The sequence below is a fragment of the Syngnathus typhle genome, linkage group LG11 (assembly GCF_033458585.1).
Source record: "Syngnathus typhle isolate RoL2023-S1 ecotype Sweden linkage group LG11, RoL_Styp_1.0, whole genome shotgun sequence".
Taxonomy (NCBI): Eukaryota; Metazoa; Chordata; class Actinopteri; order Syngnathiformes; family Syngnathidae; genus Syngnathus; species Syngnathus typhle.
This window is the reverse complement of record NC_083748.1, coordinates 12,920,538-12,940,341: the sequence shown is the minus strand read 5'-3', so window position 1 is coordinate 12,940,341 and position 19,804 is coordinate 12,920,538. Positions and strand designations below refer to the sequence as shown.

The following is a 19,804-nucleotide window of genomic DNA, read 5'->3' as shown; positions in this document are numbered from 1 at the left end:
AAAAAGGAGAAATAGACAAAAGTAATGCCAAGTATTATTATTTTTCCTCAAACTTAAAATGACCTTCATACTAACAATGATTATTTATTTAATGCTGTCGACCAATCTGACTTCAGGTTAATATATGAACATCTGTTCGTTGATAAGGAGTGCGGTATCATGCTGAAGACAGTCCGGTTAGCATAATGGCTCCAAGCCAAGACATTCCCTGTGTCTATTGTCTAATAGCATTTTAAAATGTGAACATTTGAAGGAAAAATCTTTTTTTTTTTCTTATCACTGCATTGTTTCATCTCCCCTCCAGGCAACCAAGCATAGCTAACACTATCTCTTATCTTACAACAAACACAATTATCAAAAGCCAAGCGCCAAGGGGATAAGCTGGGGTACCAAAAAAAATGAGAAAATGGCATTTAATCTAATTATTTTTCAATTTCGCAAACTGAAACCATTGTGCTTATTTGTTCATCACCAACGACATTATCTATTTGTTTCTATTTAAATCTGTTAGACGGTTCAAATCCCAAACAAGCAGGCTGTGACAAATGCATCATGTTGACTAAAATGGAAGCTGACAGATTGATTTAGCTCAAGAGTTTATCTAAGAGTCTCATCTTAAGATAGAATCAGTGCATCAGTGGCCTAAATGAGCTTGTCTCCTCTCCCCATCCAACTGAGCAAACGCAGGTGTGTGGACTCACATGTGATGCGTGCTGCAATTGTAGAACTTCACCTCCGTGCTGGCGACCATTTGACCCGTCTCCTTGGAGTTCAACCTTAACTCCACGCCGGCCCAGTCTAGCAAAGCAGCAAGACATTTTTTGCTCTCAAGTGACATGACTGAGATATGTTATCGGTTTGTAATCCAAATACCGTAATTTTCGGACTATAAATTGCGTTTTTTTTCATAGTTTGGGTGGGTGGGGGCGACTTATACTCAGGAGCGACTTATATACATATATATGTTTTATTTTCACTTTTTTGGGCATTTTATGGCTGGTGGGACTTATACTCCGGTGTGACTTATAGTCCGAAGATTACGGTACAAATGAAATTCAGATTATGCCAGAGCAGTATAAAAGTACAGCTTGGCTACTCCTCGGCATTGAGATCTTAACCTCATTAAAATACAAGAATCCCCCGGGTATTCACATTCACTTATCACAAATTCCTTTTGTCATGTTGCGTTAATCTAAAAACAACCATGGCTTCAAATCCTAGATGAACTCTAGGCAGTGTCAATCCAGCCAAAAATATAATAAAATACCGTCAAAGAAAGTGAGGCCAGATAAAAAGGCTAAACAAACAAAAACGTCTTTGACTTATCTCTTCCTACCTGCCGTCTGCTTTTCTGCAAGAGCGTATTGCTCTAAGGTGAAAACTTGAGAGGATTACCGCACTCGGAGGGCACACTATTTGCATATTAAACAAAACCCCAAAAAAATAATCTCCATCTTTTGTTTATGTCTCTAGTATTAATATCACAGTTGGGTATCGTGTCCCAACGTAGAAGTGTGGATTCAGCAAGACTTTAACTTCAGCTTATCAGCTCTATACTCACAAACACACACACATGCACACGCGTGGACTCACTCCCAAGAGAACTGCAGTGAGCATTTTTACAGTCCATTAAAGTTTGCTCTTACTTGTAATTACCTGCCATACACACACACACACACACACACACTCAGTCGTGGTTAAGCTTCTTCAAAAGCTGCAACATCACCAAGGAGTGAAAAGTGAAGGCAATGAAGTGTTGATGTTGCTGCACTGTGATTGCAGAGTAGCATCTTTTAAATGGGACATAATCCATTTTTTTTTATTGTTCCTACCCATCAAGTGTGAAATCTTTTTTAAAAATCTTTGTCACTCATCTATTTCCAAAAATATGTCTATGATGAGCCTTTCTGCTCTTTGGTGAATTATGAGGTTATGTTAGATAAGCCAGCGGTGGCTTCACATAAAAAATATTTATTTGCATTCCGGACAGACATCTTGCTCTGGAGGAATCTCGGAATCTCCAGCAGTTTGCCCCACCCTGATTGTTCTGTTCAACATTTTTTCAAGGTTTGGAAGAATCTAACATCTCCTATGTTCCTCTGCATTTGACACAGTCGTGAAAAACAAATACGTTATTCAAATGCACCTTGTCCTTCTGGTATCATCGGGACCTCCTTCCCATCTGGGGACAGACACATGACCCTGTTCCCGTTGACGTGACCCTCCACCTCGGCCTGTTGCCCAAAGGAACAGGTGATTCCTGCCGAAAGGTCGGGAACGTGGTTCACCTCCAGCAGCAGCTGGGGGAAAAGAACGACGCGCCACAATTAGTCAAGAAACTCATCTCGCGGTACATCAAACCAGATTGCATGTGAAGCAACAAAGCTGGGAGATGATTGCGAGCGGAATTCGGTAGTCTGGAGAAGAGAGGATGAGAAGCAGATTTACTGGGACGCTGTGGGCCGATACAGCGATGCTGTCCGGGTGAGCGATGACTTTCACGCAGCGCTCAATGTCGGTGTTGAAGCGGTAGGCCTCGTCTGCCCTCAGACAGCGATCCCTTCTTGAGCACCTGTACAAAACAAAAGAATGCAAATGGTTTGATACATCATCTAGATCAGTCATCTTCTTTTTTTTCGTGATGTTCGAGTTCATGAGTTTTTTTCGAGGACCAGCAACCATTCGCCGATGGAAGTTTTATCCATATACACGTAGATGTTGTTCCCCAGTGGAAAAAGCAAGATGCATTATTTGTGTAAGTAAGCTGTTTTGAACCTTCAGGCAGCTTCAGACATTAAGAGGTCGGTTGGACTGAAGCAAAAGAACATCATTTAAGAAAAAAGAACAAGAGTCTCTGAGCTGCACTGCTCCATCGTATCAGCGCACTGAGAGTAATTTGTTGGGACCGTACACGGTCACAACTTTAACGTTTTCAAGCTCTCTGGTGGTGCCAAGGGTGCTCAAGAAGCTCGTACGATTCCGCTGTAATTACATCGAAGGTTGGAATGGAACGGCGTGGATAGCTCCGGACCTCTCCAGGGAGGCTGTGAGGAGCAGGGCTTGTGACCGTTCATCAGCTCAAGTGCGGCCGACAAAACAGTCTTTTGATGCTGCCGTTCGATTCATCGGGTTTTGTCTGATGAGGTCCATTTGTTCCATTGTCCTTGGCAAGCATGCCCTCAAGTAGATGTTCATTCATTTATAGACAGAGGCTCAGAGTGAGAGTCCTCCAGAAAAAGTCAATTTTATTTTTTTATTATATACTCATATGTAACTGTTAGAATGTAGTGCAAAAGTGGCTATGTGAGAATTGCTAAGAGACCAGAGAGATGGGAAAAAGTGGATTCCTTTGTCAGAAAGTTAAAGTGGCCTTGTTCTGCCGAGTGATGGATCACAACTCACTTGAGAAAGCAATTTAGTGATAAGTGGACAGCATTAATTCATATAATTAGACATGGCAGGAGGCAACAGGGGGGGGGGGGGGGAATAAACGAGTTCATTTAAATTAAAACAAAACATTTTTTCTCTCCTCTAAGGTCAGTGGTGATGCGACAACTCTGAAAGCTGCAATTTAAGTGACGCCGATTCTCATCGAGATAGAAGTCACAGAATCGCGCGCATCCCCATGAAACGGTGCTAAATCCCCCCCCGGCCGGCTCAGGTCAGCTTCAAACATTGCAGGCCGTCTTGCAAAACACAGGCTTTTAATCTCCTCAATCCCCCACGCTCCATATCGAGGTATTATGCAACCTAACCTGGGGGGTCACGTAATTAAGATGAGAGAGATAAGCTAGCTCTGTCGGATCCAAAATGTTCCCGCGGGTATGCTGAGGTCCCGTCGCGATGGCCCGGCTAATCCCTAACCACCCCTCCCTCCTGCCCACTGCACCAACACCAGTTGTTCCAGACAATCATTTTGGAGAGTAGTACTAAGGTCTCACCTCGACATAGGTCGAAGGTCTCAGACCAGAGCAATGTCTTAGCTGAGCAGCTTTTTAAACACGTTTGTCACACAGTCTAAGTGTTTGGGCTAGGTCCAGGCCGTAGACTAATTTAACGTCTGTGGTCTAGGACAAAGACATGGTCTAGGACCCGTGATAGCACAGTATTTCCCAACCAATCAATCATTGGGTTCTATGGTCATGGGAGACAAATCTCGCCATTGTCTTTGACTGCTGCTGAAAATAAGAATTGTCTCGCCTTAAATAGCGCAAATCACACGCTTCCTCTTATTTGTAATATTCCACTGGAAGCTGGTTAAATCGCAATGTTATGCTTTGAATCCCTTGGAAAGGCTGTGTGTGTTTGTGTGCATGCCGACTCACGTGTTGTGTAGGACACACCAACCGCAGTGAGGGTCCCCGGAGCTCAGGCATTCTGCACACGTTGTGTACTGCTCGCAGGCCTCTACGGGGACCTGGGATACCTAAGATTAGAAAGTTGGCAGAAAAAATCAAAACATGTCAAATAAGGTTTCTTTGCCCTCGGCTCTATTCTGAAGAGGTCAACGTGGTTGTGGATTTGACAAAATCAAAGAAAAAACACTCATAAAAAAATATCAGATGAGTTGAAGATTAATTCATGGGTGCGATGATGAATTAATTTTTCGGTACTTTTCCACATATCAAAATAACTGCTGAGCTAAGACATTGGCAAAACAATCACTACTTGTTTTTGTTTATCTATCTGTGCCGGCAACCAGTTGAGAGCGTACCCTGGCGACCGCCCAAAAAGCGCCACCCTCGTGAGGCTAAGCCATTCAGAAGATGAATGAATGTATGAAATTTAATGTCTGCCCTTCCTGCTGTTTTCTCGTAACTTTATTTTTCACTTCATTTTTATTATAATGTGTTTCCTGAGTTGTCTGCAAATAGCTAAAATGCAAATAAATGACACAAGTCAGTTTTGCCTACCGTAATTTTCGGACTATAAGTCGCGTTTTTTTTCCATAGTTTGGCCTTATACTCAGGCACTGTAAAAAAGCAAAAATAAACCTGGCAAAAATCCTTTGCAGAACAAGACGATGGAATTAAGGATAAAAGACACAGGAGGCCGCTTCAGGCTTGCATGTACGATGGCGAGTCAAGGCTGTCTTTTATCGTGTACTGTAACCATGGAAACAACAACAAATACAGCCAGCACGGTAACTTAAACCCACAATATTTTTTCTAAACCCAGGCAGGGGAGCTCTTTCTTGACTCGACACGGCCTTGCCAATGAGTCGCTGTAAAAAGGCAGCTTTTCAAGGTGGGCTTGCTTTGGAATCCCACAGCAGTCATTCAATGAGGGGAACAAAAGAGAAAATGCGTTTTGTGTTTCCTGGAAAAGCTCATTTTGACCTCCCGGAAGCGTTGGAATCGTAAGCATATTTAATAGACGGCAGATGGCGCTTTCATGGTTGAATTTTTATACTGCCGCGTACGATGTGCTGTAGCCTCCCTAGCAACATCATGTGTTTGGTCTCAATTGTCAGAGAGGAAATGGGGAGAATAAAAATTGTTATGAAGCAAAACCACCATGTGCACCATAAAAATTCACTTGACAGATTAGGAGATTGGTATCAGCTCATCCCTATGCTGAGCCGCTATTCTTTCCGGATCTTTTTCGAAATGAAACCACGGCCTCGGCTGACGTTTTGATTCCGCCGTGTCACTGCGCCTCTTGGAAGTAAATCGATTCTAATCAGACCTACATGAATGTTTTTTTATAAGTGGTACTGAAACTGGGGTCAAGGGCCCTTTGGGATTTTGTGGTTTAGGGGTCAACACAATTATTTTTAAAATTATATTGTGCATACTTAGAATGCTGTTCATCCTGTTTCTCTAAAAAAGTATGGAACCCCTATAATCAAAACCGGCAACTTTTTAATTCCTAAGGCATTTAGGGGACACACATTAGCTATGTTGAATAGGTCTTATCGATCATGATGGCAATCATTAGATCCATGAACCAAAATGTACAAGGATTCTTGCCGCTGTGCCTTCTATGGGTGGTGCACGATGATTCACGGGTTGATTTTGTCCATTTTTTTACCAACTTAAACCACAACAACTGCGTCAGATTGTAATTTTGAATCCCTGGACTCCCCCGACGATGCAAACTCATTTTGTTAATGGAATGAACCAAATGGGTTGTGAACTGCTGAAAAATTGAGAACGTTGTGTGTGTGTGGGTGTGTGAGGGATGCAGGAGCTAATCCATTTTGCCAATGCGGACCTGAGAAAGCGCCTACTTATGCTATTAGCGTACCGGAGACACTCTAATGCACTCTTCATTTGTGATTGCTTACATCAGGAAATTGCTTGCATCGCACAGGAATAATAAGAAAGTCAAATAAAATAAACGGGTGCCGAGCTGGCTTTGTATGCAGAGGAGCACAACTGTCGCAGCGTCCATCGGCAGTTTCCGGTCAAAGTATTCCGTTGTTTGAAAACGTGATACATTTCCTAGCTTTATTTTTAAGCACAATCAATTTGCCCAAAGTGATTTAACCAGCAGTGTGTCATACCGGGTCATACTTGGTATCACACAGTCGCCCTTTCTTCTCTGATACCATCTGGGTATATTTCAGGGTGGATTTAAAGCCCACATTGAGAGTCTGAAAGGATGAAAGGGTCTCGTGTTCCTGTAATAACGTGATCATCGGTCGTGGTGAAAAAATTTTCCCACTGCCTGGATCATTTGACGTGATGCCGTGCAGTTGAGAACTGGCGTCTTGTGACACCGATTTTTCGTTCTAACTTGAGTTTATTGTTACTGTCTTGGGTTTCATATCAATACGTCCTCGTATAAAACATGATCCAGTGAACCCTTAGGGACAAAAGCCTGACGCAAATAGCAACAACTTGCAAATAAATGAGACTAGTGATGTCTCCATCAAGATCTGATCAGATATTTCTAAGGCGTGTTCTTTTCGATAACAATTCCATACCAATCTGCCCCCGCCGCCATTTTTTTTTAATTCAACCCTAAGGTGTGGAAGGAATCAGGTATGGATGACTCAAGTCTTTTGTTGGACAGGAGAGGGCACGGGAAGATGGATGCCACTTTGGCATTGCCATTTTGCCAAGCGTACTCTGAGAGATTGCCCTGGAAAACCCCTACGGTGCTTCTTCCTGCCATCTGTGATATTTAAAGAGGCAGCCGTCATGTCATACAACGCTGGCGTGGTTATTTTGCGCTCTTTTTTTCTTCCAATGTGATCAAACTGGAAGCTCGTGGTGATAAGCTGAACCGCTGTGAGGATATCAAGAATCATCTCAGGATGATGTATTTTGTTTTGCGGCCGTCGACCCTCACGCACCGAACGTGTTCGACTCTCACGCTTTTCATCATCACGCCAACCTTCGGCAGGAGACGGGCGAGCTCATTGTTATTCTACGAGGGTCGGCTGAGCTCAACCAAATCTACTCGCGCTTCCCTCCTCATTCCACGTCTGCATTGTTTGGCTCACAGGGATCCAAAAAGCTCTCATCTCTGCTGGAAATTCCGGGGTGGTGGGGAATCAAGGAGTGAGGCGCTCTCCCCGGGAATTCTGTAAGCAACCGGCGGGAGAGTCTGGAGGGATAAGATGGGATAGGGTTTCAAACCAGGTTTTAAAACCAGTGTTAGATGGTTTCAAGCCAGTGCTAGGAGTAGGTAGCTAGGAGCTTCAGAAAATGGATGGGTGGCAATCAGGGTTCCAAATTAGGGTTTGATGTCAGGTTTAGGTTTTAAACAGAACTTTTAAATAAAGTGTGCAGTTGTGGTGGAGGACTTCTGGATTGTTCTGCATCTTTGTTAGTGCTGCGTGGCTCCAAGGAAGGTTGCATCTCTCCTTGAACGACCGATGCTCATCAATAAGTGATGTCGCTCCAGTCTATCGCAGTGAAGGAAGAGCCGCCTCGATTTGTTGTCGAAGACACAGCCGGACACAATTCCGTTGGCATCTGCAACCTCACGCTCCGTGCAAAAGCTCCAATAGCAGCATCTCATGAAACCAGTTCGGAACCAGCCCATGCTTAACTAGAGCAGTTGGAAAAATGACTTTGTTGACAAAGACACCAGCTGCGCTTTTGTAAACAAATCCTCTCTGTCCGCATCCATGATGATAGTGGCAGCTGTGCATGTCAGATAGCAGATGAATATTGAATTCAATTATTTGGAGTTTGGCGAAGTTCTTTTCTTTGAACCAAGTCATAAAAGGTGAAGTGTTGAAAAAATCAATTCTTCCCACGGTATTTCAGGGTGCACTACAGTCATGTTTGATTGTTGTTGGGCTTGCTTGAACAAATATCTCCTCTTAACCAAAAAAAAAACTTTGAGAAGGCCCTTCTACAGTTCTGCGAGGGCTCACGAAGCTTTTCACGGCTGCAACGGAACCTAATCCCATTTCACGTTTCCATTCATCCGCCAAATAATCACTTGATGGCAGTGGGAAAGTGATTACCGCCGCTCGCTCGCTCTTATCTCCAGCCAGTGCAGAGAATATACAATGTCCGACCACTACAACAACAACAAACGCGGGCCAAGCCAGGGAAAGTCAAAGGGTGTTACAAGAGGCACAGAAAAAGACTATAGTGGTTTACTATTGGCTGAGTGAGCGTGCGTGCGTGCGTTCGTGTGTGTGCTGCGTACAAAAGATGCAAGCACTCTAAGTCGATGCGCATGGATAAGTAATTAGAACAGCGGCCCATCCCGCTACACACAGCTTGCATCTTTAACAATTCCTTCTGCAACGTGTCCTGTTTGTTGATCTGTCCCACAGCTGGTAGGATTTGAAATAAATTCCTATTTTCTGAGCTCTTTGTATGCCGATGCCCGGACGTCTGTTCATTTGTAATGATCACTGTTTTTTCAGAAAGCTCCGTCCGTATTGGATAATGTGAAAATGGACTTTCTGGGCATATTAAAGCACCGTATTTATCACGGTAGATGAACACGTCCTCCCCAAATTGTTTGCAAAGATTTTTGGGAAATGAAAGGCTTTGAAACAGACGACTTCCTGTTCAGTTTCGTGCACTGTGCACTAAGTGTAGTGTGAAAAGACCTGAATGAAACAGTACCGTATTTTCCGGACTATAAGGCGCACCTAAAAACCTCAAATTTTCTGAAAAGCCGACAGTGCGCCTTATAGTCCAGTGCGCCTTATAAATGGACCAAATTCCTCAATTTAAACTGGCCCGAAGCATTGTGTCATGAAATCAATCATAAGTGGCCCGCTGAAGACTATGAATCATGAATCCAAAAGACTACGGATCATTATTTTGTGATTATAAAGTCATTTGTTGCGTCTGAAGTTGAAATAAAAAAGATAAAATGGAGAATGATTTGATTTGGATTAAAAATCTGACATGATGCATTAAGGGTGCGCCTTATAGTCCAGTGCGCCTTATATAAGGACAAAGTTTTTAAAATGGGCCACTCATTGAAGGTGCGCCTTATAGTCCGGTGCGCCTTATAGTCCGGAAAATACGGTAAATGTTTTTGCAAACATAGATACTCGCCACTGCTTTGTGTCTATCAGTTCCTGTGGAAAAGACTAGAAGTAGTTATTATGGCATATTTAAGTCAGTTCCTCTGGGGTGGATTGCTGTATTTTGGGATGAAATTTGACTCCTTTTCGATTCAGTCCCACAAATCTCACATAGACACTTTTGCGCACATGTTGCAGCGTGTTTGCCAAGGACTTGAGTTTCAGTCCAAATGGTTTCCATCTGTTTTTTGCCTCACCTGATTGTTGGACATGATGTAGAGCGAGGTCTTGTCCAGAGAGAAGGCCATGTCACGGAGGACAGGGTCGTTGTCCTTTGTCACGGTTAGTGTCTCGTACAACACTCCTGCGTCCAGCGGACTGTCCACTCGGATCTGGCGGAGAAACACAACGTTTGTCACCCGCCAATTCGGAGACGTTGAAAAGCTGATAAGCACGTGTAATGACGACCTGATCCGATTAGATGCTTTTGAACATATGCTCGATTTCAATTAATCCAAAATGTTACTTTCACACCTGATCACGCTTAGGGTTTCAAATTCAAGATTGAAATCAAGGACAGGGTTAAGTTTTCAAACTAGTGTTCGAAACAAGTGGTACGGTTTCCAAAGTAGGATTTGAAGACATGTTTGTGCTTGAGTGTGATTTGGGGGGGGGGGGGGGTGTAAGAGATGCCCGCCAGTGAAGGCTTCTCCGTCTTGTCCAACAAACACGACATGTAATTGCACGAACACAAATGAAAAGCGCCTGTCTGGGTAGTAAGTAGCTTATTGATTGGGGCACGGCTGTCAAAAGAACGCTACATGCGGAGCTTGAAATGCTTGTAAAAGATTTCAGATTGCAGATAAAATGGCCAATCCTGCAATTTTGATTACAGTAAATTCTTTCTTGTCAAGTTGAGATAAATATTGCCGTGATTTGTGACTTGTTGCAGAGAGAATGGTGCCTTCACAGATGTGGAAATTACCCATGCCATGTCCACTAATACATCCTCATAGCATTAGTAGGAATTAGTACGGTAACTATTTGTACTTTACTTCCCACCACTGGAATGAATCTTAATGGATGTAACAAAGAAAGTCATTATCAATGCAATCTGGAGTTAAAGGCTTATTTAAATTCATGGCGGGCTGTATCTTCGACCATTTGATGCAATTATAGTGAAGATGCGTTAATTCCTTGGGCACTTTAATTAGAAATACAAAAAGCCTGACAACTGTGCTTGGTGTTGCATGGCATCTGCATCGTGATTATGTCACTCCTCCCAGCATGCCCCCGGACCGGAGTGTCGGCGCCAACCCGAATCAAGGCTTTGAATGTTCGCCAAGGGTAGCGCGCCGCAGCGGTATTCTCTGAATGGGGACAGTCGATCAATACCGGCTGATTCCATCATTGGATCTCCTGGGCTTGCAAAACTTCATCAATCTATCATAGCGTACTATCTTCCAGCTTTGCCAGCTCCATACATCAGAAGCTGATGCCTGAGAAATGAATGTTTCCCACAAAATAGCAACATTATGTTCACCCCTCAATAAACCTTTGTGGGACAGCCAGAACCAACCGGACTCGCCGCTAATGCCGCGAAACCTGAACGGAGCTTCTCGTCTTATCCTCTCCTCCCAGGACCTCACAGCCGACGGGACTCTATATATTTAACCCATGAATAATGTCTAAGCCGATAACAAGCGCCACTTCCTTCCCGTGAAGCGCATTCCACTGCAGAACCTGCAATAGATATACACAGCCCGATTAGCACGGCTTCCACAAACAGATCCGCAACCTGAGCCTTAAGCAAACAAGCCTCATCGTAAGGTTCTCTCCGTGGGCCAAAGAAAACACTTTCCAGACTTCTAAAATGTCACCTGAACTCTGTCGTAACTGCCAACCTTCATGGGAGCGACCTAATCTATCGTCTACACCTGGGATTCATTACGAGATTAATTTGCGGCTAAGAATGTTCTTCGGGATGGGCGTAAATAAGCCGAAGCAGCTCTGATTTAAGTTGATCTGGCAAAGGCTGCAGAAAACGTCTTTGTGTGACTGCTCATTGTGTGAGCGCAAAACACAGCTGACAAACCAGACATATGGATGGTGGTGGTGACCCAGGAGGCCTGAAGCTCTCTGTGTGACCAATCAATGCCAATCTGTCTCATTAACAAGGCACTCTTCTGTCTGTCTGTCTGTCTGTCTGTCTGTTCAGACTTTAGAGGGTATACCGTAATTTTCGGACTATAAGTCGCGTTTTTTTTTCATAGTTTGGGTGGGGGGGCGACTTATACTCAGGAGCGACTTATATACATATATATGGGTTTTTTTTTCACAATGGGCATTTTATGGCTGGTGCGACTTATACTCCGGTGCGACTTATAGTCCGAAAATTACGGTATTTGCTCGTCCTCCGATAGTTTCTCTCCAAAACGTCCAAATCTTTCCACGCAAATGGATGCACTGAAAATCAGAGACGGAAATACATGCACACACCACGAAGACCTTTCATGACCTCTGCTAACAACCCATGGTAAAAATACACAATGTTTCACTTCAACGTACCGTATTTTCCGGACTATAAGGCGCACCTAAAAACCTAAAATGTTCTCAAAAGCCGACGGTGCGCCTTATATATGGACCAAATTCCTAAATTTAAACTGGCCCGAACAATTGTGTCATGAAATCAATCATAAGTGGCCCGCTGAATACTATGAATCATGAATCCAATTAATGTGATTATAAAGTCATTTGTTGCGTCTGAAGTTGAAATAAAAAAGATAAAATGGAGAATCATTTGATTTGGATTAAAAATCTGACATGATGCATTAATGGTGCGCCTTATAGTCCGGTGCGCCTTATATAAGGACAACGTTTTAAAATGGGCCATTCAATGAAGGTGCCCCTTATAGTCCGGTGCGCCTTATAGCCCGGAAAATACGGTACTTCAATGACACCAATTACTGCTTTCCTAATAACCAAGCTTTGACGGCATCTTGTCACATCATAGGGCGTCCAAGAGTTCAAAAACCATCCATAGTTTTTCAGTAACTAGGTTCAACTAGATCCACGATACAACCTCACATTTCCCGCTTGTGTGAACAACACAGACTATATTACAGGAGATGTTTTGTCTATTAGGTCATACTGTACATGGATAAATGCAGTTTTCCGACAAGCTAGAATGATGTGCCAAGCATTTTGCGGTTCACGTTACAACTTTTTTGGCAGCGGCTTTTTGGATGAGCTAAGGCTCCCTGATTGCCGTTTGACTTCACACGGGAAGCAGCGAACACATCGTCGCCTGCCAAGGCTGAAAGGATGAAACGGGCAAGTTGTCCCCGAAAACTCCTGCCATCAATCCCGCTGGATATTGCTGAACGATTTGCGTCCCTGAACGCTAAATTACATGTTGTCATAAGCGCTGGAGGTAGTTTACAATTCTCTCTTTTGTTCACTGACTCTATATCCTACAAAGTACATGCTTTGCATTCATTATTATTATTATCTCTGGAGATATTTGCATTGCTGGATTATTTCTCCCATCTGATTTTAGAAGGTGCAGGATGCCTGGGGCCATCAGAGCCACATCGGATTTTTTGGGCCTTGGATGAGTTCTGTGCTCATTGCTTTTTTTTTCTTCATATAATTGTTATTATTATTGATATAAATTGTATATGCATGATTCATCTATAGTTGCTGGGTTGATAAGAACATGAATCTTTCCAAAGAGCAGTCCCAGTCCCCCCCCAGGCTCAAGCCCGATGACACGGGCGTGCGGCACCATAAGGTCCAGACAACTGGCCGTCTTTAAGGTTGAGTGGCCATGCATATGGTCTAATCGTGGATGAGGAGAGCGCACATTGATTAGCCCACATATCCATCAGGGCCGCACACATGCTAATGAGGATCTAGTCGTGCTAATGAAGAAAGACGAACCCGAGGTCAATGAGGTGAAGACGTGTTACATGACACCGCTAGTCACTGACCCGCCCCGTGAAACGCAGTCACAGGGCCACGCCGCCGGCTCCACTTATTGAAAACGACAACATTTTTAACATCCTAACCCATTCGTAAAATAACCCAGACGTCAATTGAGTAAAAAAAAGAAAAAATCCCAGCTGTGCTGACTTTAATGAAAGAGAAGAAAAGTACTCAAACTTTTGTTCTTTGAGCTTAACTGGATGGGAAGTCATTTTTCAGTCAGTTCGTCTTGACCTCAGCTAGTTGCCAAGTCATCATCATGTAATTTCTTCTCCAACTTGTGTGGCTGGCTGGATGCTATGCTTCCTGGAGGACATGTTTTTCCTGTAGCCTGTTTCCTGTCCTCCTCCAACCTCCAACGAGTGCCATTGTTTGCCAAGTTCCCAAGGCCCACCTACGACGGCAGCAGAACAATACACGCTACTTATTTTTCGCTCGATTGCGATGCGGCCACGGTCCTCCCATTAGCGGGACTGCGGACGGGAGATGGCGAGCTTGGATGAAAGGACGGAGAGAGCAGGGAGATGGACACTGTCCTGTATTTTGAAAAATGGCCTCCTTTATTAGCGGCCTGCATTTCGGCTCCACGGGGTCGTCTGAAGACGATCCACTTTTTCTCCTCGTTATGTTCAATCCTGCCGATTTTGCCCGACGTCCCGGCTCACCTTGGCAACCGTCATATCAATAAGGCATTTCGTCATTTTCCCATTCGTCCTTGCTGTATTTTAGGGTGCCTATCTTTGTCTGTAATTTGTCACTTGGATTTAATCCTCCTAATGAAGACTATTGACTGGTCCATTTGTATTGCATCAAGCACTTTCTATTCCTAAGACAGGAACTGCAATGGTAAGGACAGCTTCCCAAAAGTTCAATGCCGCGGCCGCATTAAACTTGAACGATTCTAAAATATGCTGCGCTTGTAGCAACCGGAAACGTTGGCGAGGGGCGGGAAGGGGCCACATTAGTACGCTGGCTACATGTTAGCGAGGTAGCGCTGCGCATACCGCTGAGGTCCCATCAGGCTTCATTGTGCTGCGACACCACGTTTTCCCCTCAGAAAATCAATTCCGCTCAACGGCCGTTATGTGCCGGGGCTGCCACAGGTTAAGTCGAAAGAAGAGCTATTCTGCTGCGTTTGCCTTCAGAGTCCCTGATTGTGTTCTTTTCATTTTTCTTAGGATGGGGGATGTAGCCAAACATCCATGAAAATATCCTTTACATTACCAGAGTTTATACGGAGCGCATATCAAGTCGTACCTTGACTTAAGAGTTTAATTTGTTCTCGAAGATTGCTTTACTCAGGTTTTGGAGTGAGGTGCCCGTGAGTCAGCAGTGGGGCTGAACAAATCAATTCAACTCAATGTAGTAGAATGTCATTTTCAAATTGCAAAAGCTGCAAAGTTGTTTTTTTTTATGCTGAATTAAAAAGGGATATGCCTCCACAAGTATCGCCCCTGGGTGCTGAAATGCCACAAGTGATGGCTCGGCGATTTTTGGTTTCAAGTTGCATTGGGAAAACGGAGAAATGTGCTGTTCGTCACTCAGCATCGATTTAGCAAAGGAAACTGCCACTTCCCCCAGGAAGCCGCGCAATTTTCCCTTCGATGTGTTCAGCGGCTCTTCCAGCTGTTCCAAATCATCATTAATCTTTAAATATATCAGTGAAGTCATCTTTGGCACATTCCCGATGGATCTCATGAGAATTTGTTAACATGTCAAACTGGAATCCCTCGACTTGTTAGAAATGGATAACCAAACTCTAACACTGGGAATAATATTTTGTACGATCTTTCAAAATATACCTTCGTCATTCTCATACTGTTTCGATGCAGACCGTGTTTTTTTTTATTATTACACTATGCTTGCTGCATAGTAGAAAAATGTCCTATATCCTTTTGAAACTCCATTCACATCCCTTCTCGGCTCATATTACCGAGCCGGCGAATGCAACACCAGCAAAGCCGGCCCGACCCGATGACGGAAACGTCCTGTTTTACGCGCAACCGTAGTGACCCGCTGGCGAGACGATGATGGATACATCCATACGCTTTTCACGGAGCCGCTGACGCTTAGCCCCCGTGACCTTTCAACTCGGCGACACCCTCCCCGTGACAGGCTTGACCTTTGCGGTGACCCTGCCGCAGTGGCGATGTTTTTTATTGTCATGGCCCATTTCCATCCCGCTTGTCCATTTGGGCCCGACGGATTGAGACCGGAGAGGTGACCCCTGCACCCCCTCCCCCTTTGCTCCTCGAAGGCTCCTGGGAGTCTGAATCGTGGCTGTACATTTGGCTGGTGTAATAAGACACGTTGGCCTGGATAGACTCACACGCAGAGCACTAAAAATGAAATACTCTCACAGAGGCAGCTTTGAAAGACAAAGAAATAGAATAGAGCTGAGTGAACATTTCGAGTGCCTTGAGGCTTCAAGTCCATAATGAGATTCCGGCTCTTATTCTGGGTGTTTTAACAATAAAATCTTATTAGGGGACATATTAGGACGGCACGGTGGGGAACTGGTTCGCACGTCCACCTCACAGTTCGCCGGTGCAGGGTTCGATTCCAGCTTTCCCGTGTGGACTTTGCAACAACAAAAATAATCCCCTGAAACTTTTTTATGTTGTCATTGTGTGCTGTTGTGTGTTTACTGGGAAAAATAGTGTTCTGAATTTACCCAAGTTTAGTTTGTTTAGTGGTCACTCATCTTGCTATATTTTTAACGATGTACATATATTCTATTTAAAAATAGGATCACTTATTTTTATCCCCCACCATCCTTACATGTCATTTTTGGTCAGTCTATTCTACTTTTCTGTCACCCCAGTCCCGCTTGTCTTTTTCCATCACCCAGTCTGCGTGTGTTGCATATCAGACAGACTGCTGCTTCCAAAAAGACCGAACCCCCCTACAGCCCGCCCCCCCATCTTCCCCGGGCTAATGTCACAACAGTCCTCTACCACATTTCTTCAGTCAACTGAGCCCGCGAGGTGCCAGCCAGCCTATCCACTCGGATGAAAGCACAGGCCCGCGGGAATAGAATTGGAATATCAGTGGGTTTTCAAATGACATGTGATGGACAATGGGCTTAATGGGCTTCTTCTGAGAAAGGGGTCATAATATGTCTGCTGCTTTAAGGGAAAACTTCCAGTGGTTGGGAGGCATACATTCCAGTTTTCCCTTTGATTATTATGACAATTGAATTGACTTGTGTATTTGTCATAGATTCCTTTTTTTTTTTTTTTTTTTACTTCAGGAAATAATCATCTCAAACTGCCACCACTGTTAATATGAGGACATTGTTTTTCACAATTTGAAACAGTTTCCACATGTCTTAGTTCAAGGTCCCTGACATTCTTCTGTCCAAATACACAAAGGATAGATCATCACAACACACTTAACATCCTCTCGTCACATTCTGGTTGAACACATTCTCTTTTGCAGGGTTCTTTGTCATGCAAATGGAGAGTATGGATTTGGTTGCCCTGACAACCGACCACTGCTTGGGCCCTAGGGCATTGCATCTGTTTCCTGACCACTGGTGGTAGTTTTCAAAAAGTGACAGGCAAAAAAAAAATTCTAGCATTCTTATTATTATTTTTTTGGTAGTGTTTGAAGACTTCTTCATTTTCAGCCTCTTTCTGGAGCTTCTGCATCCAGACTCCAAATTACACAGACTAAAAACAAGATGTCAAGTTGCTGGTGCATTTGAAAATGCACTCTGTGCGTACACTGGTTCACTCTGAGCTTTCGGAATGTAATCATAATGCACCAAAAACTGCTGGTACACGCACCGGGCACTCTGACTGGGATCACGGTTTGCCGGCTGCGTTGGGAAATGAATGGGAGTGTAGCACACTCTGCTTCTCTGAGCAGACTTCCTCAGAGTCCACAGGCATCAGGGTGAATTTCCAAACACGCCCTCAGTGACTGCTGACTGCACGCAAATGAGCTGTGGCACAATGTCACACTTCAATCCCTGTGATGTATTCAAACTTATTACCGTAATTTTCGGACTATAAATCGTGGGGTTTTTTTCATAGTTTGGGTGGGGGGGGGGATGACTTATACTCAGGAGCGACTAATATACATATATATGTTTTTTTTCACTTTTTTGGGCATTTTATGGCTGGTGCGACTTATACTCCGGTGCGATTTATAGTCAGAAAATTCCGGTATATTATGATCATTAATTGTGGAAATGATGGTGTTAACGAATTAACGATGGTTTGTGTTACTTGTTCTGAGACCCAAAACGTATTATATTGCTGCTGAAGCTCAAGGGTGATTTAAAAAAAAATTTTTTTTAGAAATGTTAGTCATCTTCTTAGACGGGAAACTTTTGTTACACAAGCAAAACAGTGAGCAATGGAATACGATGCCAAATAATTCAATTATACAAGCCCGGGAAATATCAGAAACAGTGCATTGATGATAGCCCGTCTGATAGCGTTGGCCTCACCTTCTTGAGGCGCCCATTCTTGGTGCCCAGGAAGACCACACTGTGTCCATTATAGGTGTAAGAGATGACCGAGGTCAGCCTTTCGCGACTCTCCAAGTAAACTGTGCGGCCCGCTACCAGCTGAGAGCCCCCCAGAGGTTGATTGATGTCCAGGCCGCAGAAGTGGTCGTCAATGGGGACAGGCTGTGTGCAGAGGGAAAAAAAAGAATGGCTGTGAAATAATTCAAATGGCCACATTTTCGTGTGAGAGGAAGATAAAAGAAGATGGCGGGAGAGTGAAAGAACAACGGATTGGGGTTGACAGATGTGTGTGAGAAGAAGAGAATAAATGTGAGCTGGGAAAAGGGAAGAAAATCAGCGGTGACGTGTGTGAATAAAAAACCAACTCCTCCGTGTTAAGCGCTTGTTTTGTTTTTTTTCTTCCCCGTGTTTAAAAACAGAAACTTCAAACGCTTTCTCTTCGGCCGTGCTTATCGACTGTGAGCGCTGGCAAATTCGCCATGATGGCAAAGCGGTGCACATTTTGCACCTGTTCTCTGTGATTGTCGAACACTTGATGCCACATCAGACAAAAAAAAGCCGTGCCAGAGATGTCTTGATGCTTGATATCATCAGAGTGCCGCGTGTTTTTTCTTCCGCTTTCCATGCACCTCAAAACTTTAAGTAGCTGTTGGCTGTATTTGCTCATTTGCTCTCACTGCCCCTTGTTGTTGAGACGTTTACAACTACACCGGTGCCGAGAAACCGGTTCAATTCATTCCCTGACGACGCTCATATTAAATGATCTTTCCCTTTTCAATAAAATCCTGTAGTATTAAGCAAAGGAGGATAAAGAATATATTCTTGTGAGTATTAGATAAAGTGCCTAAATGAATTGCTCCATCATATCTATCGTTGCTAAACATGAGCATGTCATTGGCGTTTTGCATTGTCTGTTAGCATTGAGCTAAGCAAGCCTTCCGAAGTCAAAGCTAGACGATTGTTCTGTACTGTCAAAAATATCCAATCTGAAAAATGATGCATATTTTGGGTGAACTGAATTTTCTTACACAGTGAACATCAGCAGTTGAAAATTCATATTGAATCCTCTGGTAAAAACATTCATCGCTGAGGACAGAGAAAGTGGATTGATTCCTTTTCTATTTGTCCAATGACATTATGTGCACACAAACTGCCTCTTCCAATTCCATCTGAATGATGCCCTCTATTTACATCAATTTTAAAAGCAGCGTGGGCATTTGTGCTGAATGCAAGCCTCCATCTGTTACACATTATGCAAAAAATAAGAGCACTTTCCGTCAAGTTATTCTAGAAGAACAACACATCAGACATGATTAAATTTGCACTGTGATGTATTCACTAATTCTGCTTTGGCATTTCTGCCTCCCTCCTTACCACCACCAACACACCCCCACTCCTATCGTTATGCGTAATGAGTCCGGTGAGTCAGACTCATTCAAAGCACGAGCTGCTGCTTGGGGTAGGGATGAACGTGCCTGAAATTTACTGTATAAGAACATTCAATAAGGTGCGATTATTATTATAACTTACTGTGATTTACTTGGTAACCATAGTGTCTTCAGGAATACATGACATTTCACGTTTTTTTTTTTCCCCAAACTTTGCACTATTGGTCAATACACACTTGTGGGTGTGCATGCCGTCTGTAGTTTGATATCTGTCTTTTCAAAAACCTAAAATTTTCTCAAAAGCCGACAGTGCGCCTTATAGTCCGGTGCGCCTTATATATGGACCAAATTCCTAAATTTAAACTGGCCCGAAGCATTATGTCACAAACTCAATCATAAGTGGCCCGCTGAAGACTATGAATCATGAATCTAAAAGACTATGGCTCATTATTTTGTGATTTGTTGCATCTGAAGTTGAAATAAAAAAGGTAAAAT

The 19,804-nt window shown here is 43.6% G+C and overlaps 1 protein-coding gene across 2 annotated transcripts in view; it reads right to left on the bottom strand.

The window, feature by feature from the left end:
- The window catches only part of LOC133162687 (plexin-A2-like), a 64,744-nt gene that overhangs the window by 26,226 nt on the left and 18,714 nt on the right, over nucleotides 1-19,804 (bottom strand). For both annotated transcript variants that reach the window (XM_061292058.1, XM_061292059.1), the window contains 6 exons: nucleotides 17,901-18,083; nucleotides 9,712-9,846; nucleotides 4,326-4,426; nucleotides 2,449-2,572; nucleotides 2,147-2,300; nucleotides 702-798 (listed from right to left, as the gene is read on the bottom strand). In XM_061292058.1, coding sequence (XP_061148042.1) covers nucleotides 702-798; nucleotides 2,147-2,300; nucleotides 2,449-2,572; nucleotides 4,326-4,426; nucleotides 9,712-9,846; nucleotides 17,901-18,083 — 794 coding nt within the window. The remainder of the gene's footprint in view (nucleotides 1-701; nucleotides 799-2,146; nucleotides 2,301-2,448; nucleotides 2,573-4,325; nucleotides 4,427-9,711; nucleotides 9,847-17,900; nucleotides 18,084-19,804) is intronic.